Below are 27,757 nucleotides of genomic sequence, written 5' to 3' on the forward strand. Positions count from 1 at the left end.
AGCTAAAGTCATCTGTGGGGTCTCATCCTGATTAGGGCATGCCCCTCTATCTAAAGTCATCTGTGGGGTCTCAGCCTGATTAGGGCGTGCCCCTTTAGCTAAAGTCATCTGCGGGGTCTCAGTCTGATTACGGTGTGCCCCTTTATCTAAAGTCATCTGCTGGGTCTCAGTCTGATTAGGACGTGCCCCTTTAGCTAAAGTCATCTGTGGGGTCTCAGCCTGATTAGGGCGTGCCCCTTTATCTAAAGTCATCTGTGGGGTCTCAGCCTTATTAGGGTGTGCCCCTTTAGCTAAAGTCATCTGTGGGGTCTCAGCCTGATTAGGGCGTGCCCCTTTATCTAAAGTCATCTGTGGGGTCTCAGCCTGATTAGGGCGTGCCCCTTTATCTAAAGTCATCTGTTGGGTCTCAGTCTGATTAGGGCGTGCCCCTTTAGCTAAAGTCATCTGTGGGGTCTCAGCCTGATTAAGGCGTGCCCCTTTATCTAAAGTCATTTGTGGGGTCTCAGCCTGATTAGGGCGTGCCCCTTCATCTAAAGTCATCGGTGGGGTCTCAGCCTGATTAGGGCGTGCCCCTTTAGCTAAAGTCATCGGTGGGGTCTCAGCCTGATTAGGGCGTGCCCCTTTATCTAAAGTCATCTGTGGGGTCTCAGCCTGATTAGGGCGTGCCCCTTTATCTAAAGTCATCTGTTGGGTCTCAGTCTGATTAGGACATGCCCCTTTAGCTAAAGTCATCTGTGGGGTCTCAGCCTGATTAGGGCGTACCCCTTTATCTAAAGTCATCTGTGGGGTCTCAGCCTGATTAGGGCATGCCCCTTTAGCTAAAGTCATCTGCGGGGTCTTAGTCTGATTACAGCGTGCCCCTTTATCTAAAGTCATCTTTTGGGTCTCAGTCTGATTAGGACATGCCCCTTTAGCTAAAGTCATCTGTGGGGTCTCAGTCTGATTAGGGCGTGCCCCTTTAGCTAAAGTCATCTGCGGGGTCTCAGCCTGATTAAGGCGTGCCCCTTTAGCAAAAGTCATCTATAGGGTCTTAGTCTGATTACGGCGTGCCCCTTCATAAACAACTGTCCCTGGGGTCTTAGTCTGATTACGGCATGACCCTTTAGCAACAGTCATCTGCGGGGTCTCAGCCTGATTAGGGCATGTCCCTATAGCAACACCAGTCTGTTGGGTCTCAGTCTGATTAGGGCATGCCCCTTTAGCAGCACCCGTCTGTTGGGTCTCAGTCTGATGAGGACATGCCCCTTTAGCTAAAGTCATCTGTGGGGTCTTAGCCTGATTAGGGTGTGCCCCTTTATCTAAAGTCATCTGTGGGGTCTCAGCCTGATTAGGGCGTGCCCCTTTATCTAAAGTCATCTGTGGGGTCTCAGCCTGATTAGGGCGTGCCCCTTTATCTAAAGTCATCTGTGGGGTCTCAGCCTGATTAGGGCGTGCCCCTTTATCTTAAGTCATCGGTGGGGTCTCAGCCTGATTAGGGCGTGCCCCTTTAGCTAAAGTCATCTGCAGGGTCTCAGCCTGATTAAGGCGTGCCCCTTTAGCAAAAGTCATCTGTGGGGTCTTAGTCTGATTACGGCGTGCCCCTTCATAAACACCTGTCCCTGGGGTCTTAGTCTGATTACGGCGTGACCCTTTGGCAACAGTCATCTGCGGGGTCTCAGCCTGATTAGGGCATGTCCCTATAGCAACACCAGTCTGTTGGGTCTCAGTCTGATTAGGGCATGCCCCTTTAGCAGCCCCCGTCTGTTGGGTCTCAGTCTGATGAGGACATGCCCCTTTAGCTAAAGTCATCTGTGGGGTCTTAGCCTGATTAGGGTGTGCCCCTTTATCTAAAGTCATCTGTGGGGTCTCAGCCTGATTAAGGCATGCCCCTTTAGCTAAAGTCATCTGCAGTGTCTCAGCCTGATTAAGGCATGCCCCTTTACTAGCACCCGGCTGTAGGGTCTCAGTCTGATTATGGCATGGCCCTTTAGAAACAACCTTTTGTTGGGTCTCAACCTGATTACTGTGTACTCTTTTAGCAACAACCATCTGCAGGGTCTCAGCCTGATTACCGCATTGCACTTTAGAAACACTCATCTGTGGGTTCTCAGCCTGATTACTGAATGGCCCTTTTGCTCTGTCTGCGGAGTCTTAACCTGATCCAAGGCTTGCCCATCATTAATGTCCATCTGTGGAGTCACAGCTTGATTGAGGAATGACCTATGAGCAACATAATTTAGCGTGGTCTCTACATGATTGACAACTGGCCCATCAGCAACACCCGTCTGCAGAGTCTTAACCTGATCCACGGCTTGCTCATCAGCAACATCCTTCAGCAGGGTCCCCGCCTGGTCGATGGATGTCCCATCTGTCTGCGGGGTCTCTACATGATTGACAAGTGGCTTATCAGCAACTTCTTTCTGCAGAGTGTTAGGCTGAAGAAGGGGTGATGCTTCTTCACCTTTCTCCTGAAAAAAAAGGATAAAAAAAGAAAACAGATTCCCAGATTATAAAACATATTATTGTGGAAAAAATGGATGATTCAGTTAAACACAATATTTCATCTCTGATGTATGCTGAATTTAAAGATCTCTGTTCTTCATTCTGGAGTTTTTTATTGGTCTTTTATTGGATATTTTTTTAATGAAACCAAACAAACTTTCACACAGAAATCTCAAACAGATACATACCCCCTAGGCTCCTAAAAAACTCATGGTTAAGTTATTGTTCTTACACATTTTAATGGTAAGAATAAGTTTGAAATACGTGACCAGCGATGTACAGTTTACAAACGTTCGAACGCTACCTGCAGTGCTGAGAGCTGTGTTTTAATGTACTTTTAGGTGCACTTTCCTCTCAATAACAAAATAAACACACAACAAAAATAACAGTGCTGGGTAAACAGCAGCTAAGAAAGAATCTTATTTTGATGTGTATATGTTTGCACAAGCAATTCGGTTATTTCAGTCATTACACATTTATGTATATAGCACTTTATACAATAGAGCTTTATTGAGCAAGTCACATGGGTTTTTGAAAAAAATGTAGATTTTGCAGTTTAAAAATCCTTAAAAGAAAACAATCTGCAAAGTTGTTAATCAAAAGAGTGCATGACAAATAAAGATGTCTCTCAAAAGAGAAAGTTGGTTCTGAATCGCTTTAACAATTCATCATATGTTCGAATCTTTTGCCTGTTAAGGGTAATACATTTGCATAATTCCCACCTGCCTGTGAAATACGAACACACTGACCTTCCCATAAACACTTCCTTTAGTTAGTGTGTATACATTGAGAAGATGCTGTGTTCAGGGATAGCACAGAAATACAGTTCAAACCTTTTGTTGTGTGCTTGTCATTTTACTGAGGACTGCTTCTCTAATCTTGGCTTTTTATATTCTTTGGCTTCTAATCTTCTTAATTTGAACTGACAAGCTCTACGAACCACAACCTGTAAGTATGATTGATACGTTATGTGTACATTTTAAATTGAGTGCCTATATGTGATTATGTGTGCCTAGTGCACACATAATCAGAAGATTCTAGGTTCGACTCCTGGCTGGCTCGCTCTGTGCTTGTTTTAGATTTAGTCTGAGAGCTCTCAGTCCCTCCATTGAAGCTGTGTGTACGGTATACTGTCCATGTCCAGAAAGGTAAGAAAAACATCATCAAAGTAGTCTGAAATGTAAATGAACCGGCGAAAATTTCCACACCAAAGAAGAAACCCTAAAGCCACACCACACCTACTGTACCTATGGTGTAATCACTACAGGCCAATGGTAGTTCACAGCAAGCTGTTACAAACTCCCAAAATAAACTCCAACAAAACAACAATAATAATAATAATAATAAAATGTTATGGTATATTATATGGTCTAATTTGATTTAAAATGACATTTTGTTTATGTAGTGTCTCACCAGGTTGGGATCATTGTTCTGTGTCATTTTTCCTGTTTGAACAAAACAACAAAAATTGAATTTGATCAGTTATAATAAATATACATGCCTTAACACATTTTTAAAGATTATTTCTCAATTTTTTTGTTTGTTTGTTTTGCACTGTTTTTGCACAGTAAATGTCATTATTCCAGCTTGTTGAATCAAAGGTGCAATACTTGCCATTTTGTCTTGCTTGTGTAGATCTCCTGCAACAACAGTAAATCACACCAGCAGCTGCAACCAGCAGAACAGCAACAAAAACAGCAGCAGAAGCAGCAACAGCAGCGCCAACAACAGCAGCAGCAGCAGCAGGTGAATCTAGATCAGCTAAAGACAGACACTTATTATTACAAGAGATGGACCGAAAAACAACTACTGTATACCAACACTTTTGACTGATATTTAGAAGTTTTAATGACATTAATTTATTTGATAAAGGTGGGTTTGTAAGGAACAGCTGCTAAAACATCAAGAAAAACAAGAAAAAGATGTCTTCCGAGGAAAACTGAATGATAATATTATGATTTTTATTTTTATTTTTTCTATCAACAATAGACTTCAAAAGTTTAAAATTCATAAGGTGGCATTTGTCTGTCAGATTGATGTGCATGTGAAGATATTTAAGCAGTAACTTTAGCTGCCATGTTCTTTCTCTCAAAGGAAAACGATTGGGCCACTTCATCAAATACTATAAGTTGTCGTTTCAATAATCATACCATATCAAAATCACGTACCACAAGGATAACATATTTCACTAGTAGAAATCATGCAAAACAACTTTATATCTACATAACTTTACTCACCATAATAGTTATGTTACTCAACATAATACACTAAAAAAAAAACGTCCTCTTGAAATGTAGTTCAGCAAACCAAACAGACCAAAAGGATGAATTTTGTAATCCACCAATCAGTGCTTTTGTTCTCTTGTTGCTAGGCAGAATTCCTCCCATGGCCAATCACATTAAAAGGAAGAACAGAGTGACGTTGAGTTTTTCCAAAGGATTACTCATGATTTTGAGCTCACAACACTTGAAATCTTAAAGGATCACTTCACCCATTTGCATTTAGCTTTGTATTGTTAGAAACCCAGTCATATATTATAATGATCATGGATTTTTCCTTCGTTTTTCCCTGAGATGGGAGAAATAAGGATTTAATTGCTTTACTTCCTGCTTATTATGACGTAAAAATCGTCATTTTGCGTCGTAATAAGCAGGAAGTCAAAATTCATTGAAAAGTGTAGAGACTACAGACACTAGCTTATTATTATTCCAGGGGGTGGGACCCACTCACCCTACCGGCCTATTACAGGTCAGTGGGTGGGACTAAACTTACAGAAACGAAAATGAAAATCCGCCATCTTGTTTGGAAGCTATGTAGCTAAGCTAACAAGCACTTATGGAGTCAGATTTACGAGAATGGCTGGAGGAACAACTCATGATATGGAAGAAGAGGATTTTCAAAGTCTGTTGCTCGAAACAGATGTTCGTGGCTATCTATACGAGCCACAATATAGCGCAGAGGAGGAACAGGAGGCGGCGGCTGCAGCCGAGGCCGGAGACCTGACTGTCACGTCCGAGGAGCCCGGGCGTGCTCGAGCTGGTGCGGACTGGTGGTGGCTGTGCTCTCGTTGTGCGCCTACGGACACAGAGCTCGAGTCCGTCTGCTGAAAGAATTTGAAAGATGCCAATTTCTCCTCGAAGAAATGTCTGAGGCAGACAAGGACACGGATGTTTGCGTTGTGAACCATCCTAGTTTCGCCCCGCATATGGACAGAGGCGTCCTGGAGACATATTTCAGAATTCCGAAGGTAAACTGAAAACGCCAGCCGAAGCCTGCAGGGACAAATGGACGTCTAACTGTAAAATAAGTGTTTCAATTTAATTTATTATTCATTTCGTGAAATGTATACAATTTCTTCAAGCATTATTATCACGAAATGATTCCCGGTTAATAAGTTACGTAACGTCAACTGTAAACTGTTTGTGCAGTACCTTTTTTAATGCAAAAAAAGCTTACTGTGGCATTGTTTACTACTATGGCACGTAAATACCATACATCGCTAACGGTGTCCTCAATGTCTTGTAGACAATTTCGCCTAACAGCCTAACAGCGGTGTTCTGGATTAGTGGGAGTGGCTTGTGGAGCTGTGCAAATGTGTTGCATTGTGGGAGTTGTGGTTTTCCATACAAATGAGCCCTAAAGTTACTTTCTGTAATAACTCGGTCAAAAAGGCACCAAATTCGAAAGTTTTAATAGATTTCGACTACATATATGACCCACTTTCAATGAAGATCAATGTTCCCACGGGTGAAATGCTCCTTTAAGTTTATGCATTTTGAAGGTAAATTAGTTAAATTAACTCATATTTTTAAGTGACAGGGCCAAAACACAAAATTTTAAGTAATGTTTAGTCAACATTACTTGATTTTTTTAAGTCAAGACAACATTAGGGTTTACAGTGGATTGTATCTGTTATATTGTAATATTGAGTGAAAGCTCACTTCTTCAAACAAAAACATTTTCTGGGTCGATTTAGAAACATGTTTTCTAAAACTGTTGAAGTGAAAAAGCACTGAATGATTACAATGATACTCACCAGTGACCGTAACACTGAATGTCTTTATGATGCCAAATCTGCTGTTGTTGATCTGTAGTGTATAGAGTCCAGAGTCTGTGGTTTTGGTGTTTGTGATGGTCAGAGATCCAGTCTGATGATCCAGCTTCAGTCTGTCTCTGAATCTGTTAATGTGTTAAACTAATTTTACTTTGTTGGAACATCAGCTATGCTAATGATGTCTCTATTTTGTTTCTATGTTTTGCCACGGGATTTACATCCTGTGGTAACTAGGATTTACACAAGCTCCAGTCTGGATCCAGAACACATGAGAAGAGATGATGCTGACCCTCAGAGGACCCTAACCTTGAATCAACAACAGATCTAAATAATTATTGCTACATGTGTGACTGCATCATATGATAACTATTAATTAATAATATTGATAGTTCATCGTCTAGCTGACTACGTCTTGTATTATTATTATTTTTTTTTATTTTTTTATAAAATCCTGTCAAACGTGCACAAACTACTAGCTACTACTAAATATTGTAGAAACATAATTTTCTGTAAAGTTGCTTTGTAACGATTTGTATTGTAAAAAGCGCTATACAAATAAACTTGAATTGAATTGAAATTGAAATCTCTCAGGGCACTGTTCATCTGTACAGATCTTACTCTGATTTCCAGTGATTGCAATGATGAGACTACCATTAAAATACCACATCTTTAAATCATTTAGTTTGTTTACTATATCAGAATCTAAAGTAACAGATTCACCCTCCTTCACTGACTTTGTCTTCATTTCATCACATTTAGCAGCAGGAACATCTGAAACACAAACCAACAGCTGCTGGATGATCTTGGGGGGGGGGGGGGGGGGGGGTTTAAAGTATTCATAACTGTGGATATTACATTTTTCACATTTTGTGCCATTAAAAACATTTTAAACCAAATACTTTGCACATTGGATTCCTGGTGGGTGAAAAAACAATTTGGGATGTATTTAAATAGATGATTGTTAGAAGGTAACTGATAAAACAATGTAAGTGAATATAAAAGGTAAGGATAAAAGTTATCACCAATAACACATGCATTGTGTGATTTACTTGTAGGCTACAGGAGTATCTTTCAAACGTGACTTACCATGCACAGTGACAATGAAGCTCTTTTCACTGTCGATGTTGCTGCTACTTATCAGTAGTTTATAAACTCCAGATTCTGTGTTTCTGATGTTCATGATGGTAAGAGATCCAGTCTGATGATCCAGCTTCACTCTGTCTCTGAATCTCTCAGTACCTTTATTACACTGAATATCTGTACAGATCTTACTTAGATCTCCACTGATTTGAGCAATACGAGTGTCATTGAAATACCATCTGAATCGGTCTTGTGGGTTTGTTTCAACACCAGTGTGTAGAGTGACTGAATCTCCCTCCATCAACAACACTGCATCTATATCAACACCAGATGCACCTGAAGAAGAAATTAATCATAATTTTAATCAATTCACCATTTCTTTCCATTGATAAAATTATATGAAATAAAACTGCTCTGTTCATCTGCATTATTAGTGACAAAAATTGATATGTCAAACACTTTGCCTTGAAGAAAGTATTATAATAATACACAAATGAACCAGTTCAAAAGTTGATTCTTAAACCATGCAATCTAAAAGATAAAAATCTGTTGTTATTGTGATTATTGTTCAAGAAGCCCTTGTTTGTCCTGAGTTAAACATATTTTTCCAGCATCTCCTGCATATTTGAACCCTTTCCAGGTACTGTATGATTTTGAGATCCATCTTCAGTATACTGAAGACAATTGAAGGATTCACAGACAAATATATCACAAGGAGCAAACATTCAGCAGCGCTCAAGGATAAATAAATAAATACATAAATAGATATGCAGATAAAGCCTTTTCTCCTGTGAAACATATAAAAAAATAATATATAGCTTCAGTACTAAAGTATGGTCAGTATGTTACAGGTTGGTGAGGTAAAATCAAACGAGGATGAAGGAGATAGACAAAAAAAGTATTTTTAAATTAGAGAATCCAGGAGACAGGAAAATAAATCACATCAATGAGAACAGACCCTGAACTAAGAACAGAACATGACACATAAAGGAAAGCTAATGACAATAATGAATGATAAACACCTGAACCAAATGACATAATTAACAAGAGAAAGAAACTAGGTCACAGTGGAACAGGCTAACAGACACGTGACATTTTGCCCCCTCCCAAGAAAGTGTGTCCCCGCTCCATAACATATTCCAACTGAGGAGGGAGGGTGGGTGCTCAGGAGTACAGCGTGGAACAGGAGAGGGTCAGATGCAAAAAGAGTCCAAAAAGTAAGTACATGGGGTGTGGAGAGTGGGAGGAGCCAAGGTGAAGCCAGGAACAGGAGAAGCCAGATATTTGTCAAGAGACCAGCCAGGATGAAGCCCCAGGGTGGAGTCAAGGGAGGGAGGAGCCAAGGTGGAGTTGGTCTAAGTGACACCCTGAGGACAACTGACGAAGACTGAGCCAATGTATGAGGATCCCAGGCTGGAGCCGAGCAGACGGAGAGCCAGAGTGACACTGAGGTTCCAGAGGGCCAAGGCGGAACTGTAGGCTCAGGTGAACAAGGCGGGGCTCCAGAAGACTGATGCAAAGCCAGAGCAACTGTAGATAGAGGCAGAGCCAAAGGGAAGGAGGAGTCTGACAGAGCCAGAGGCACAGAGTATGAGGCGGTGCCAGAGGACTGGAGTCGCGAGGCAACGAATGGTCGACGACTGACCAAGGCGGAGCTGGAGGGGACGAGGGAGCCCATTTGTGCTTTTTTCAGTTTTTTATAAATATCTAAATGGCTAAAGTCTAATCTTACTGTAATCAGCACAAACTGGGCTATAATAATATGTGAGCAGCATGTATCATGATTGTGTTTTTGAGAGAAAAAAAAATGTTATGCGTGGTTAGTGAAAAACCAAAAATGTTAATCACTTGAATAAGGCAATAAAACACATACAGAACATTGGTTCCCGGGACTTTTGAGAACTGGATCTTGTAGACTATAATTTTTCTTTCTAAATTATGTGAAAATCATCTTGTTTACTCACTTACAATATATTTCATTAAAAAAACAATATATTTCTGTATCAATAAGGCTGCAGACAGCCCACCTTGTTTGTTATCTTTATTTTATAAGTGCACAAAGTTATGTTGTTATTATGTCTGTATACAAAAAAGTAGACCCTTTACAGATTCGATTGATGTTCTTACCTGTACGATCAAAGCTTGAAGTGTAATTTAAGTTATTTTCGGGGTTATGAGAAAATGCGTATATGCGTTATTGACTTCAGAGGGTTAAACCAAAAGGAACCCCTACTAAGGTCCAATCCCAATTCTATTTTATACCCCTTCCCCTAGTCCCTTGAAACAGAGGGTGAAGGGGTAGGGGAGAAAATATTCCCCTAAGGATTGGGACACCACTACCATGACGTCATACGCCATCATTCGTCGTCTAGCTCCCAATACACACATATATACTGGTGTGCATTAGAGCCTTTAATTATCGTTCTGTAGCCTATTAATGAGCTGCTTACTGACACACACACATATCGGAAATCGCGCAGCTCACACATCCAGGAGAAAATAAACTTGTCAACGTTGCCCCACGACTTTTATTAAATACAGTTTAAATACTGAATCGCTACATTATTTCCAGCGACGAGAGGATACAATCGCTGTTTTTAAGTAAACTCACTCTAAAAAGATAAACGCACAGAAGCGAACGCAATTTCCCTTTCTCTCTCTCTCTTTCTATTAATTATTATTATTTAATTTCTTTAGTTTTCCTTTCTCTGCGCCGGATTGCTGATGTGATTTACCCGGGCATAGATGTTCATCCATCAATTATGAACATTCAGCCGCAAGCATGAGGTGGGAGCGGTCACGAGCGCAGACGGGAGAGTAGCGCATGTTTTTTTTTTTTTTTTTTTTTTTTTTTGAGCAACTGGGATGGTGCCCCCTCTGGGAGTTGTTCTACTCTGCGTAGGGAGCGGCGGTACTGACTACAAGAATGGATCTGATTTAAGTTTTTGTCACGATGTTTTCCAATTTACCTCGTCAATGCAGTATATAATACTGTAAAAAACATAAGACAAACCGAGATGGGCTGCTGCTCCTGCATGATGCAACCCGTTATGACAGATTACCAAACCATCCCTGAAACAATGCTTCTAGACTCGCCTTTCTGACATCTTCTGTTGCGCTCACGAAGTGCATGTTTGTAGTCTACCGTTTACTGAAAAAACACCATTTTAACCGCTAATTTCAGTTAGCACAAATCGATAGAAAACCGAAAGAAAGATTTTAAGCCTAAATGTCTTACCATAGTCGAGTAAACAGCAGAACAATAAGGGCGGCATAAAGAGCAGCTTCATTTTCATTAGGTTTTCTAAAAAATAAATGCAGATTTTGAAATAAAGTGCTATGTTCTTTCTCTTCAGTAAACCCGAAGCCATTGTGTCTTCTTGTTAGCTATTATATATATATATATATATATATATATATATTATTTTTTTTCACAGCGGTTGGTATCCAGTGTACTGGTGCATGAAGAACCTGGTATGTCTGAAAGTGAAAGTACAGGATAACACGAGACTCCCAAGACACTACAGCGCGAGGAATGAGACATGTCGTCATGTTCTTTGATCTGCATTAGTGCTGTTTGTTAAGTGCAGCGTACATGCTGTTTGATAGTGTTAGTACATAATCCTCAGTTTCGTCTAAAAATGTGAACGCTTATGAGCAAAACAGTTCTTAATGATGTAGTTTACGATTTTATTTTGATGGCTGCGGTTTCTCACATTATTACATATATCAGCCTACAATTTGAGGTTTTATTAGATATGGTATAGACATTATATGAATTCAAACGTTAGCTAAGCTTTCACAGACCAAAAAAAAAAAAAAAAAAAACAGCAAGAGACCACTGATGTGATTTTTTTTAACCAGTAGCCTAATATTGTCGGTTTTAGATATTCGCTATAATTTTTTTTTTCTAAAGACCAGGTCTAATCGCTGGACATAGGTGATGTGACTGCTTAATTGGCGCCACTCCGTGAAGCTAACATAAGGTTAAAAAAAGTGGAGATGAAGCTTTTTATTGACATTTGAGGGGTAATTTTCTCTCTCTCTCTATATATATATCTATAGCTTTTGTATTCCTTGCGTAAATTATAATCAGGCCTTGTTCTGGGGTGCTAGAGATCTCGATGAAGATGAGTGACAGCTTTCTAGTAATTATAAAGGGATAGCTTGTGCGGTTTCTATGCTATATATATATATATATATATATATATATATATATATATATATATATATATATATATATATATATATAGAATCCTTTCAGAATTGTATAAAACTTGTTTTTTCATGCTGCGAAGACACAGCCACATGCAAAGTTTCGGGAATTACATCTGCATATACATGCAGGATTCACTCTTGGAATATCTATGATTGATATAAATAGTTATTGCCTGAATAAAGCAGTCTTTTGGACTGAAATGGTTGAATAGTCTGCTGACTGACAGACTCATAACAGTCTCTTGCCGTCACCTACTGGACCGAACAGTAAACTGCAGTCAAATCATTGAAAAATTCCCACAACAATAACACAGACTTGTCACAATTTATATTTGTAATATCTAATAAAATAGTTTAGTTTATTATGTAATAAACTAGATTCTTGCATTTAAACAAGCCTTTTGGAACAAACATTATCACAAAGTGTCAATCATCAATTTGTTTTAGGGGGGGAATAATAAATACTACATTGGTAAATACTGCTAGAATTATTCTGATGGTTGTACATTTCTGTTCACAAGTAACTTCTGTTCATCGAGCCTGCATTGGTTTGATCCAAAATACAATAAAAACAGTAATACCATGATATATTTCTACAATTTAAAATAATAATAAAACAATAGTAAATGATTTCAGCATCATTACTCCAGTCTCCAGTGATGAGACTGGCTGAACAAGACAGAATCAGAATCAGAATCAGAAAGAGCTTTATTGCCAAGTATGCTTGCGCATACAAGGAATTTGTTTTAGTGACATAAGCTTCCAGTAAACAGACACACAACAACACACAGAAAAAAAAAATAAATAAAAAAAATAAATTACGGGAGAATTACAAATTGGCAAATAAATAAGTGTGTAAACAATTGTGCTATAAATGATAATGGAATAAAAAAAAGTAACTTGAAGCTTTCTCCTGAACACCCACTGAAGCTAGAACACAGAACTCTCACTCAAACGGCAACAATCCAACAGCTATCGCCAGGACAACCACTGCGATGAATGTCTGGGGCAGGAGACGGTGGGCAGAACAGCAGCGACCAATACCGCAGAGCTCTGGTGACACGCGCACACACACAGCACACACACAGCACACACACAGCACACACACAGCACCGCACAACACCGAACCACATCGACCAACAGCCCACATGTCCAATGACCGACGCGCCTCTCTCATTGCCATCCTCCTCAGCTTTTAAGCATGCTCCATCCTCCCCATAATCACTTGCAGCTGCATCCAATCAACACTGTGGAGAGGAAGATAGAAAGAGAGAGAGAGAGAGAGAGAGAGAGAGAGAAGGGAAACTGCACAATACAAACACATCACCACAAAGATAGATAAATAAGTCCAGAGGACATAACACTTGGTTCAGTAATTGCAAAGCATTAAAAAAAAAAATGTTCAGTTATACTGCATAAACAATAGCACATTTGTGAGTGAGATGGCATTTAAGTGACCTCCTACAACAATGGTAAAACTTGAGTAAGTTCAGCTAATGTGTCCTTACACCACACTAGAGGTGAATTGGTTAAAACAAATGAACATTTAGTTTTGGGTTTAGAGGCAAAGTGTCATGGACTTGCATATGCAGCTTCATGATCACCACAAAAACCGCATCCTTTACGCGCTCCGACTCGAAGCATATGCAGGTGCGTTCATGCAACCAAGTGCTGATCACAGACTGTAGTCCCTCCTGAATATTCTTATTTCAAGACTGGAAAAATGATTCATAACTAAAAGATTTAGAAGTTATCTTATGTTCTTCTTCTTCTTCTTTGTTATAGCAATAACCACCAAAGGTTTTTTGTTGTTGTTGTTGTTTTGCATTTTTTTTAGGACTGAGTGTATATATTATTGTTGTTACATTATAAAGTGAAGATATAGCCTACATCTCTTTTTATAAAACTCTTTTGGCATAAAGATAGCATAAAATGAGTCTAAAACCCTAAGGTTCTGTATAAACTGAACTTCTGCATGAATGTTTGCATGAGTGCACCTGCAAATGCTTTGAGGACGAATATGAGAAATCAGTTTCTCATCTTGGTGTGTTGTTACCGTAGACTTAAGCAGGACAGGAAGAAGCCCCTCTCCTACAAACTAAACACATTCGCTCTCAATGCCCGATCTCATGCAAGAGATGCTTTGTGAGCCAAAAGATCAAACCACGTTTCTAAAGAAAACCAACCGCAGCAGGTTTCAGTTTGACTCAGAGTCTGAGCTGTGAGTGTTGGAGGATATTTCTGTAAACTGGTCATGTGAGACGAGAGACATTGTAAACTGTAAGAAGTAACAACCTGCAAATGTTACATAAAAGATCTATTTTCACCTGATTTAACCCTGATTTAAAATTAGGTTGTTTGTAAATGAATGTATCTGGGTTGGTTCAATGATTGAAACTTGAATAAACTCTGTAATACACGTGATGCCATTTTTAGTTTACCATTTTTCAGTGTACTTTGTTTATTCCAAAAAAAAAAAAAAAAAAAAAAAAAAAAATATATATATATATATATATATATATATATATATATATATATATATATATATATATATAAACACACCCATTCAAAATCACTAGAGCCTTTAAAATTAGAGTTAGGCTTTATTGGACCACGAGATGTTGTTCATTTGAAATACAAACAATACTCTAATACATTTTGCTACTTAACATAGACATCAAATATAAATTGAAAATAAATATAAAATGTAACATTCAAAATTATAAAAATGAAGAATGTTTTTTCACTAATGTAAACATCTAAAGTCTTAAGAACATTTATATGTAACTACAGTATAACATGCGTTCAGCGTGTGTGTGTGCGTGTGTGTGTGTGTGTGTGTGTGTGTGTGTGTGTGTGTGTGAACAAGGAGGGTCAAACAGTCGAGGGAGGATGCACACACTGTTCTGCTGTTTTTCAGCAGACAGACATTAGATCAGACTCTGAACTGTTGAAGAAAATGTTTCACATGTTGTTGTTCTGTATGTGCTGGTGGAGCCTGATTGGTAAGTTATAAATGTATTTTTATGGCTTTATTATTTTTTTTTCATTACACAATAATAAAGCTGCCTCTACTGTTGGTATATTGTTAAATATTAGCATTTTCATCTGCTGTGTTCAAATCTCATGTTGTTCTAAATATCTTATGCTGTTCTTCAATTCACATTCAAAACCACTACAAACTGATTTCAAGGTGTGTAAACTATAATGACCTAATCTGTGACAAAAAACTTTTTCAATGTTCATTAGGTGTGTTTGGTGAGACAGTATCATTAATGGAGGGAGATTCTGTCATTTTAAGCACTCACAATATTAAAATAAGTGAGGAGGACGAAGTACTGTGGTATTTTGGTGCAGAAAAATATATTGTAGCTAAAATAAATAGAGAGGCTGGAGTTTTCTCCATATTTGATGATGTTCCTGATGAGAGATTCAGAGACAGAGTGAAGCTGGATCATCAGACTGGATCTCTGACCATCACAAACATCACAACTCAACACACTGGAGACTATCAACTACAAGCAAGTGGAGCAAAATTGTCATCTAAAACATTCAGTGTTTCTGTTTATGGTGAGTAGAGATCTTTTTTTCAAGCATTCACATATTATTGTTTAATTAAAGGAATATTTTAGGTTCAATACAAGTTAAGCTCAGTTGATAGCATTTTTGGCATAATGTTGATATTTGCAATAATTAATTTTATCTCCTCCCTTCAAGATCAAGATGCTTACAGTGGAAATAAATAGTATCGATGTTTAGAGGATTTAAAAGTGGAAATGTGAAGCTCATGATTTAATAAAAACACTCTGAATATTAATTGTTCTCTTAAATTGTGTATTTGAACTGTGAAGTTGTCTAAATTATATTTGTTACAATCAGGGTTTTACAATTCCGAAAATGATCAAAGTGACAAAGTTGTACAATTAGATTTAATTTTACACAGACAAGGCTATGAAGTGATTTTTCACGCTAAAATCATATCAACAAAAATTGTTCGTGTCTTGTGGCTTTAGTATTGAAACAAATCATTTTATGTATACAATGAGTTCAATAATTCTTATTTATTTATTGACTGATTGACTGAAATGAGGAACAAGTGGAAATACATTTATTTCCTTCTCGTTCTCTCATGTTTTAGCTCATCTGCCTGTTCCTAACATTACCAGAGACTGTTCTTCATCATCATCTTCATCTTCATCATCATCTTCATCACAGCAGAATTGTTCATTGTTGTGTTCAGTGGTGAATGTGGGTCATGTGACTCTCTCCTGGTACAAAGGAAACAGTTTATTGTCCAGCATCAGTGTGTCTGATCTCAGCATCAGTCTCTCTCTACCTCTGGAGGTGGAATATCAGGAGAAAAACAGCTACAGCTGTGTGATCAACAATCCCATCAGAAACCAGACCACACATCTGGACATCACTCAACTCTGTCACACATGTGCAGGTATGGTGATGTTGATTTTAATGTTCATTTTCTAAGCACATATCTCTTAGTTCTACAGTGCTGGTGTATGATAGTGACTGTTGTAGATCAGACAGACAGATTCAGTCACACTAACAGCTCATTTTGTTCATTACAGATCAGGGTCTACCTTTATCATATTTAGAGGTGATCTCTGTTCCTGTTGCTGTATTTCTGCTGATTGTCACTGCAGTTGTGATCTTCTGGATCTACAAGAAATATAGAAAAACTGATCAAGAAGGCAAGTGCTCGAAAACAATACTCTAAAATTATTCTCTAAATATTTCGAATTAATTGATAGCTTTAATTATTATTTAATTACAAATATTCTCATTATTATTGCAGCTAACATGTTTTAGTTCCTTTTAATAAGACATGGAAAGAAATAATAATATGTAGTTATTGGGTTTGGCGGTTTCTGTGGATTTACACTCATGTCAGAATACATATCTATATCTATATCTATATAACTGCACTGGTCAGCTTTCTTTACTCATCTCATTAGCACAAAAATAGATTCTGCATACTGCATCAAAACAACTACAACTTTACCCACACTTTACAAACACAATCTTAATAATATTTCATAACATCTTCATAATCTAACCTGTGTGGAGATCCACTGTTCATCTCTATTGAATGATAATGTTCCAGATGTTCCACTTAATAACATTTCAACCTTACAAAAAATACAAAGGACTTAATTTGTGCTATGCATCTGGGTTTGATATACAATTAATTTATAAGTATTATATCTTAAGTAATGTATCTTCACATTTAATCATAAACATGTACTTATTGGGACTTTGTGAGAGAAAAAAATTGTAAATGCCGTTTTTAAAAAGTGAAGCGTTAAACATTTAACCAACTGTTTACATTAACACTTTAGCTTTGACAAACCCTAATAACATAAAGAAACAGGTCTAGTTAAGATGTTTTTTTTTATCCATTTATTATTGCTGTTGAAACAGTTCAGACTTGTGATGATGAGGTTACTTACACCGAGCCAGTGTTTTACAAAAGAAATGCACATAAACCGGTAAGAGCATTTATTCATGTCATGTGTCTCTGTATGATTTTACCAGCTAATCAGATTTAGATCAGTTTGCATTCTTGTTTTTGTCTGTAATGATCCTTCACACACACCAGCACCATATCCGCAAATTATAAAAGCCTCCTTTTTTATTTTTATTGATTGGCCAAATGTTATTTCATAATTTAATCTATTAAACATTCCAGTACTATTGAATATATTTAAAAAGTTTGGTTCCAAAATGCGATAATCACCTTTTTTATTTATTTTTATTGAGTTTCCGCCAGTATCAGTATTGTATCTGGTTGGCACTGAAAAGTCAATTTTTAATTTTATGCAAAATACAATATCTGCCGAGTTATTACGCCATGTTTTCTCCCTTTTTTTCCAAACCGCGACAAACGCCTCCAGAATGCGATTTATCCACTCAACCTATCAAAGCACACCATTCCACACATTGTAAACAGTAACAACCAATCAAAGCACACCATTCCACACACTCTAGACTGTAATGGCGGCGCCATGTAATTGTCATCAGCATCTTGTCAGTAAAGCCGGTTCTGTGATAAATCTCCATCGCGTGCTTTCAGATGGAGCGGCATTTAATACACAGAGCCATAGATCACTGACAAGTTATGCAATATTGCGTTCATAGTCGCAGATGAGTCGCATTTGATTATGAACACGATATTGCGCAGCTTGTCAGTGTAAATGTTTTGTATTGATGCCATTAATGTTTTTGTTAATACATCATATATAATGAATGTAACATGGCAAAGATGAATGCACTTCTGGTTGCTATGTAAAGGAAATATCATTTTGGAATTTCTGTGGTTTAGTGCGATGTTGTTGTCCATGTATGTTCATGATGAAATTTTATTTTATTGCTGTAATTAATTTATAGCATTAGCAAGATGACCCGGCGTTGATTTCATTTTAGGAGCGATGACTGATGTATTTTTAGTCCAGTGCCTTATTTAAGATTAGTATTGATCAAGTTCAGAGGCTGTCGTATGTGGATCAACTTACTATTTTGTGTTTTTTCATCATTTTTTTTTAATAATTATTGAAAATCTAAATCTGAATGTAAATTTTTAATGTTATTATAACCTAAAGATGCTATGTGAAACTTTGAAACAGAAAATATCAATTAAAATTTTGTCAGTTTCTTGGTAAAAAACAAACAAACAACAAAAGCTTTTTACTCAAATTGATCAAAATGGATTCATGCGTTTTGGAACCAAACTCTTAATTTGTTGAGTATTTCCTATATGATTAACATGCCTATATCTTATGGACACAAAGACCACTTCAAACTTCCCAGGACTGGAGATTTCCTCCGATGCTCGTGATTTTCCATTTTAACTGACAGATGAAGGCTGCATTACCTATGCTGTCCACTAGGATAAGAAATACTTCTGGTCTTGTGTTTTCTATTCATTTAACAATTTACATGTTTTATTCAATATTTGAGAAAAAAGAAAAAAAATAGTTTCCATCCCTGGATATTGTTGTCAATCGCTTAACATTTTATTTGTAAAACAGTTGTTAAATATGAAATGTTTTGCTCTTTACATCTTACCTAACTCTTTTAAAACATCAAAAAATATGCTTTGCGCTGAAATTGCGTGCTCTACTTCTGTGAGAAATAAGCCCCGCCCACTAAATTCAGCTTTTTGACACAATAATAAATTACATTTTATAATATATTGAGGCAGAATATATATTTTTAAGTGTACTGTCATAATTGCAGTGCTTTTCCTGTTTGGTCATCAAATAAATGCAGCCCCGTTCAGTATAAGTGATTTTTTCAAAAACATGAAGACAAATTTTTGTATTAATACGATTGTTCTTTTGTTGTTGTTGTGTTTTTTTTTTCTTTCTTTCTTTCTTTTTTTTTTTCTTTCTTTCTTTCTTTTTTTTTTTAAAGAATAAGAAAGAGGAAGAGCATGTGGACTACACATCTTGCCCTGAGAAGTGAGGAAACTGATATAAAACACTCTGAGTATGTGGATAAGTTTTGAGATTTTTCATCATATAACAAAATGATTTCTGAAGGTTCATGTGACACAGAAGACTTGAGTAATGATTTTTCTTTTTTTCAGTAATCAAAGTTGAACTCAATGACATGTTGCTTTCTTTGGCAAATACATTTTAATCTTTTTTACATTTCATTTTATTACAATAATAATGGAATGGTTTTAGTTTCAGTTTTAATTTACTATAATAACCCTAGTGCTTTCAAAAGAATGGACTGAGAGAGCAGCATATGTAGGTTTTCTGCAGGAGACACATATACAGTATATATATGTATATATATATACATATATATATATATGTATATATGTATGTATATGTATATATATATATATATATATATATATATATATATATATATATATATATATATATATATATATATATATATATATGTATATATATATATATGTATATATATATATATATATATATATATATATATATATATATATATATATATATATATATATATACATCTCAAGGCAATGACTATGTAAACATATTCAAAAACAAAATGAAAATAAATGACTTACAGTTCAGGTTTTCACACTCACGCAATAATAATTATAAATAATAATAATAATAAAAGTTTTATAAAATGATACATTTCACATTTCATCATAGAAAACTTGCTATCAATAGTTTTCAAAAGACATCAGTTCCATTCAGAAATGCATTCATATAAATTCTGAAACATACAGCATTTGTGCAAGAATCTCAATCTCACAGTGATGATAACTATTTTAAAGTGTACACATTACACCCTGACCTAAAGCATGGTCATATTATTCTGCTGATATAAAACTGTTTTAATACCACTGTTACTTTACAAATGAATTTTACATAGTATATTTCACAAAACATCAGTTTTCTTCTCACGGTCCCTTCTGCAGCAACAGTACTTTACACAAACCACCCCAGCGGCCAGCACACCAACACCAACACCAACAGCAGCACATATTCCTGCTATAACCCCTAAAAGCAGACTTGAATCTGTAATGATAGACAGACAGTCATTATTACAAGAGATCATCTGATAATCAATGATATCAAAATCTTTTTCTAACGACTACACATTTCTACTTTGGTTATCAGTTGAATGATATTGATATTGAACTGATAAATGGTGCTATCTGGTGGGTGTTTGAGGAACAACAGCTAAAACAACATCACAGAACAAAGGGCTCAACATAGAGGGCAGCTGACTATTACACAAAAGAGAAAGGAAAACATGAAACAAAATTACACTCACTAGTGACAGTAATGCTGAATCTCTTTATTCTGAAGATGCTGATGCTGTGACGAAGGCGGATGATGTAGATGATCTTTAACTGATAAAGTCCAGAGTCTGTGTTTGTGATGTTGATGATGGTCAGAGATCCAGTCTGATGATCCAGCTTCAGTCTGTCTCTGAATCTCTCTTCACACTGATCATCTGTACAGATCTTACTCTGATCTCCAGTGATTTCAGCGATGAGAATCTCATTAAAATACCATCTCATCACATCATTCTGTTTTTTAATTACATGAGAGTCTAAAGTAACAGCTTCTCCCTCTTTCACTGAACTTCTCTTAATATCATCTTGATCAGCAGCAGGAACATCTGAAACAAACCAACAGCTGATTGTAGCTCAATTTTGGTGAGAAAACAAATGTTTCAGCTTTCAGTCTGAAAAACAATAGTTTTTTGGCAAACGTAAAATAATGAATTAGAAATATAGCTGCAAGCAGCGATTGTGGAGCCAAGCCAAGAACAGCAGAAATAGAATGTACATTAAAAAGGCTATGAAAACAAAATAAAGTGAATGTAACCATGTAAGCCTTTATATTATGTGCAAAAAATATTTAAAATCACATTTAATTCTAACATTGTAACATTGCAGTCTAAAAACAAAAATAAGGCTTTAAAAGTGGAAGTTAAATTCACTAAACTAAAAAAAGCAAAGAGTTGAGTTAGGTTAATTTGATTACCCCATTACAGTCACTTTACAGTCAGCGCTTTCATCAAAATTAGACCTGCTTGTAGGTTTAAAAATCTAATTGTCAAATTTACTGTCCAACTACAAGTACTCTGTCTGTTTGGCCACATGTGAGCGGCGGTGCTCGTTCTCTGTAAAGTTTAGTTGAGAATCCCAAAGCAGAAGGCTAATGCACTTCTGCCAGAAAAATTGAAATATTTCCATGGCTTTCTAGCATTTACAGACGTAGAAAATACTTGTGAAATGTAAGTTATGCATTCAGGAAGACAGGACATTTCAAAACACATTAAACAACCTGAGTCTCTGTCAGCGTCAAACACAGCCTTTCTGTCAGAGACTATGACGGGCCGAGCCCTTAAACTCATATGTGAAACAAAACTATAAACTATGTCTTACTAGTAAAGGCCTTAATATGAAGCCTGTGAAATGTTTAGAACAAACTGGATTATGGGTTATTATATCCAGATTCGCTATGACCCAAGGAATCCATAGACACGAAGAGCATGATTTTCTGACTAACTGTTCAAAGTTATAAAGTTATAAATAAAGTTATAAGACAAAATGTGCACTTTTGGTATCTCATAACCCATATGTGGCGCTGTTCAAGATGAAAAAACTATCTGTTCAGTCATTTCTGTGCAGCTCAGCCCAAAGATAATCTAAGATAATTTTTTGAGTTAATCTACTGTGCTACTAATAAATACATTAATAATGTTGTGATCCATGCTTTTTTAGCCTGCTGTTAAATGACTCACCATGAACAACAACATGGAAGATCTTTTGAATGACTTTTCTCCTGATGGTCTGTAGTTTATAATCTCCGGAGTCTGTGGTTGTGATGTTTGTGATAGTGAGATCACCCGTATGATGATCCAGCTTCAGTCTGTCTCTGAATCTCTCAGTGCCTTCATTACACTGAACATCTGTACAGGTCCTATTCAGATTTGCAATTATTTGAGCTATACGAATGTCATTAAAATACCATTTCATTGGGTCTTGCTGGTTCATTTCAACATCAGTGTGTAGAGTAACTGAATCTCCCTCCATCACAGACACTGACACTCCATCTGTCTCAACACCAGATGCACCTGAAGAAGAAATTAGCAGTTTTCATTACAAGTCATAGTAAACAGTAAAAATACAACAAGGGTCGCCGTGATTTTGCCAAGTAAGACATGTTCCTGGATCAACATCTATTGATGATCCTGGATCAACATTATTGTCCAAAAATATATACTTAACCCAATCCCTACCCCTAAACCTAAACCTACCCATATTTTATTCCTAAAATCAGTGGGAAATGATAACTGATCAACAAGGGGTAGAGGCACCTTGATCTAATTTGTAAGCCTAAAACAGATATTTCCTGAAAAGTTATATCTCAATTCTTATTGGTTGATTGGAACATGTTGTACTTGGTAAAATCCCTGGATAACAACCTAAGCGAAAAACACAGGCTCATCTGGGTAACAGCAGTCGGCGCTATACTCTAGTCTAGCTTGAACAATTTTTTTTTGTTTTTTTTTTTGGTGGAAGCTTTGTGTTTGATTAGCTAATAAAATATTAAAACTAAATTCAAAATGGTGTTCAATTGTTTAATTTTGTCATCCTGGTATTGCAGACTCGCTCTCGTTTTATTTGAATTCAGCTGCTGCCATTTTGCTATGACAAATTGCGTGTTTTTTTTTTCTCAAAAAGCAATCATATATATATATCCTTTGGATACAGTCCATTGTTATTCCAGTAGAAAAAAATTATTACATTTAAATTAAATTAAATTTAAGCATTTAGCAGATGCTTTAATCCAAAGCAATTTACAGTGCATTCAGGCTATCCGTTTTTACTTATCATGTGTTCCCGGGGAATCCAACCCCCAAATGCTCTACCAATTGAGCTATAGGAACACTTATTATAAATAATTATAATAACACAAAAATAATTGTCCTAAAGGTTTGACAGGTTATAGACAAGTCTCCCAGACCTCACTTGTAATGAAGGTAATTGAGAAACTAGTAAACAAGTTATTATTGGAAAAAATAAACCATTTCTCAACCCGATGCAATTTAACTACAGTTTAGATCTTACTGGACCTGTTGTATAAACATCTGGAGAGTTGTAGTAACCATGCGAAAGCTATTATTTGTAGATTTTTCTTCTGCATTCACAAGCTTAGGTCTATTTTTGGCGTGGATGCAAGATTGGCCACTTGGTTACTAGATTTCCTTACAAATAAGGGTAAGGGTTAATAGCGTTCTGTCAGGCCCTAGAATTACATCTACTGGCTCCCCATAGGGGTGTGTACTTTCTCCTCTGCTCTACATCCTTTACACAAATGAGTGTTGTAGTCAGCTTGAGAATAGGTACATTCTTAAGTTTGCTGATGACACAGTTATTTTAAGTTTGTTGGTTGGTGATAAGAGGGAACACGGACCTATTGTGGAGTATTTTGCAAATTGGTGTCGAGAGACTAGTCTACTTCTGAATGCTGAGAAAACAAAGGAAGTGCATCGAGCTGCAGTAAAATCAGGCAGCAGTTCCATGTTCTATTGTCAACATTCATTTGACTGAATTGGTCGAAAGTTATAACTACCTGGGTAGTATTATCAATAATAAATTACATTTTGCAGACCATACCAATTGTGTAATATGAGCCAAAAAAGACTTTATTTTCTGCAGAAATTAGCTAAATTTAATATTGATGAGACATCGATGACTGCTTTTTATAAGGTATATGTTGAATTGATTTTAACATTTTCATTGATTTATTGGTTTGAATCTTTAAAGTTGAAACAAAAGAATTTTCTGTCAAAGGTTTAAATAACTGCAGTAAAGCACTGGGTGTGAAATTACCTGGGTTGTCAGATTTGTTTGACATTCAGGTGATAAAGAAAGTGCATCGCATCATATCTGACACATCTCACCCTCTTTATCATTCATTTCAAACCTTCTCTCAGGATCCTTGTACAGGGTCCCTCTAGCCAAGATAAACAGATTTAACTTTGTGTTTGTTCCATATGCTATCAATTTACTTAATTCAAATAGGAAGAGGTAGTTAGTTTTTTTTTTTTTTTGTCCTTTCTTAATCTGCTCTTTATGTCATGCATTTGTTTGTCTTGTATGTGGTGTACAAAAATTATCATGCTGTAGAACAAATTGCCCCTAAGGGGGACAATAAAGTTAATAACAATAACAATACAGATTGTGAGTCTTAGGTGCCCTCCATAGGGCAGTACTGGTACTTTCCATTGGCTTGTACCAGTGAACTTTAGGTGATATCCACAATATGACAGATACAACAGCTTCTCAAGCTTCATTTACTTCATTGATGATACGATTGCTTGCACCATGACAGGATAACAATGCATAATGCATGAGAATCACTGCCTTGAGGACCACACAATATATTTTTTAGATAGAGGTGGAAGAGAGAGTCTGGAAAGGAGCACTGGAAAACAGGAGCTGGGGAAACCAGTGGTGAACACGGGAGATCCATCAGAAGTCTGCTTGTCTCCATCTGGGTTTCCTGCCCCAATGGCTCCATCTCCACTGGTCATCTCCAGTTCAATTTTCCACCATCCCTGCCTTGACTTACACACAGTATTGAACACGCACCCCATAAAAGTGTAAGTGAAAGTCGTGACATTTGCCAAGTATGGTAACCCATTCTCGGAATTGGTGCTCTGCATTTAACCCATGCACACACAGCAGTGAGAAGTGAACACACACCTGAAGCTTAAATTATAAAAATGCACGCCATAAACAGTACTTATTGCTGCACAGTCTTGACAAACTTGTATGACATAACATTCTTGACATGAATTGACATTAATTCTATATGCATAGAAATAAATTGAATAGATTAATCTTTATCCAAGCTACAAATGTCAATCAGCAAGCAGTGAGTGACTTCTCTTTTTCTTTTGTTCTTTGTTTAACATCAATGGCAAAGTCTGCAGCAGGTTTCACTTTAAATGCCAAGGGCATATGTTTGCTTATGACATTGGTGGGGACACAACAGCGGAACCTCATCCCTCGCTGCGTCTATTTTTGCTGCACCACTCACACTGAATTAAAACCAAAGTGCATTGTTCTTAGTCAAAATAAACACTAAAACACTAAAAATAAAAAGTCAACCACAAAATCATTTAAGTGTGGCTTTTCCCGTTTTCATGCCAGTAGCATTGCCCACCTTTCAAATAAATAAATGCTTAAATCTAGAGGTATATCTTAATTTGAATATTACTTTTATCATTTAAGATACATGCATGCATGTGTGTCGGATAGTTGGATGGGAACACAGTTGCATCGCAGCAGAGTTTGCTGCCCATCATAAACCAAAGCATACAGTTAAAGACAGTGGTCAGAGGAAAACACCTGGGAAAAATGTGGTGTAATGGACGATACTCGTCTGTATTTGCAGTACACAAGTGGTGGCTCAGCGGCGCTTGACAAATGATACCAATTGTGAAAGCACAAAAGGTGCTAGCCGCTCCTGCACTTCCAATACAAAATAATGGTTAGCTACTGTGCACAAAATAATTGCACAGTTAGTGGGTTATTTTCGACAGTCCTAGTTTTCAGTGAAACTATTTACGTTAAAATGTGACAACAGAGAACAAAAGTTGCCATGCTTGTTCAAAAGTTGAGTGCTTTTCACTCTTTCTGATTAGTTGGGAAGGAAACCATGCCAAACTTTGCTAATATCTTTGAAAATGCCTGAAATGCCTTCAGTATTTTGAAAATACTTTCACTCTGATACGTGACAGCTTACGTTTTCAAGCTGTCCACAATATATACATAGCAATATTGAAATGTACTTATTGCAAAGGAATGTGTATTGATTGACCATATTACACTCACCAGTGACAGTAATGCTGAATCGTCTGACACTGATGATGCTGTGGTGAGGGTGGATGTGGCTGTTGATCTCTAGTTTATAAACTCCAGCATCTGTGGTTGTGATGTTCATGATGGTCAGAGATCCAGTCTGATGATCCAGCTTCAGTCTGTCTCTGAATCTCTCATCTGTACAGATCTTACTCTGATCTCCAGTGATTTCAGCGATGAGATCGACATTAAAATGCCACTTCATCGCATCATTTGGGTTTTTTATTACACGAGTGTCTAAAGTGACAGAGCTTCCCTCCTTCACTGTTTTTGTCTTCATTTTGTCAGTCTTTGCACCAGAAACATCTAAAAAACAAATTGACAGTTGCTGGAGGATCTTTTTGGGAAAAAAACAAAACAACTTAACTATAATACAGTAGACGTGCCCGCGTTGGACACTCTTGGGAACAAATTTGGGGTCTCTGCAATTTACAGTTTCTGATGCACATAAACATTTAGAAGAAACACGAAGAAAAAGAAAATCAAAACAAACACAAATAGGGTTTTTGAACTTTGGGTGCTTGGACCCCTTAAAAAACAACAACAATGTAAAAATAAAACATATGCATTATGTGATTTAAGCAAATGTAACATGCTTTAAAATGACTCACCATGAACAGCAACAATGAAAATCTTTTGAATAATTCTTCTGCTGATAGTTTGTAGTTGATAAACTCCAGCGTCTGTAGTTCTGATGTCTGTGATGGTGAGATCACCCGTCTGACTGTCCAGCTTCAGTCTGTCTCTGAATCTCTCAGTACCTTCATTACACTGAACATCTGTACAGATCCTCCTGAGATCTCCAGTGATTTGAGCGATGCGAGTGTCATTAAAATACCATGTAATTCTGTCTTGTTGGTTTGTTTTAACCTCAGTGTGTAGAGTGACTGAATCTCCCTTCATCACAAACACTTCTTTTTTATCATCATCATCATCATCACCTGAAAAAGAAATGAACAAATAATTCTGAATCACTTCTAGAGGAGTGATATAAGAATATACGAAAGTGCTGTGACATCACGAGTCTTATGTTTTTATACATCCCACATGACTCATAGGTTTATCATAACCATGATTCATAAACTATATCAGACCTCAGCTACTTCAAACGAGAATAACTAAGTCTAAATAATACATGTCTGATTATTTAAGACCTGATACAAAATCAAACTAAGCCAGATTCTCTATTAACGATTACGGGATAGACAGATTGTAACAAACTACTTACCGGGAATGAAAAGTAGACACAGAATGAACAAAACGAAGATCTTCATTTTCAACACTTTTTCCACTGAAACATGAGTATATATATATACACATATATATTTGTATCGCGTCCGAATCAAGAATGAAAACGAAAGTTCATGAGTTCTTTTGAGCCCCAAATAACCAAGGCTTGTGTGAAAAACAACAAATCACAACTGGCTGGTTTTGCTTTCGATTAAGACCTCGCTTCGCCAGCGTAGTCTGGAGCACATACTGTAGTAACACGGGATTGGTAGATCGACACCTGGTGTCGA

At 36.9% G+C, this 27,757-nt stretch overlaps 2 protein-coding genes across 2 annotated transcripts in view; one reads left to right on the plus strand and one right to left on the minus strand.

Annotated features, from left to right (window-relative positions):
- Positions 1 to 27,757, plus strand: part of LOC132159333 (SLAM family member 5-like) — a 110,295-nt gene that overhangs the window by 25,646 nt on the left and 56,892 nt on the right. The gene's annotated exons all lie outside the window — the stretch shown is intronic.
- Positions 20,146 to 27,640, minus strand: LOC132160268 (uncharacterized). The gene is made up of 6 exons (XM_059570014.1): positions 27,466 to 27,640; positions 26,849 to 27,178; positions 26,211 to 26,543; positions 22,106 to 22,438; positions 20,624 to 20,974; positions 20,146 to 20,364 (listed from the first exon to the last, which is right to left on the minus strand). Exons 1-6 carry the CDS (start codon positions 27,509 to 27,511, stop codon positions 20,225 to 20,227), a joined length of 1,533 nt encoding a protein of 510 aa, XP_059425997.1. The 5' UTR covers positions 27,512 to 27,640; the 3' UTR covers positions 20,146 to 20,224.

The sequence above is a fragment of the Carassius carassius genome, chromosome 16 (genome assembly GCF_963082965.1).
Source record: "Carassius carassius chromosome 16, fCarCar2.1, whole genome shotgun sequence".
Classification (NCBI taxonomy): Eukaryota; Metazoa; Chordata; class Actinopteri; order Cypriniformes; family Cyprinidae; genus Carassius; species Carassius carassius.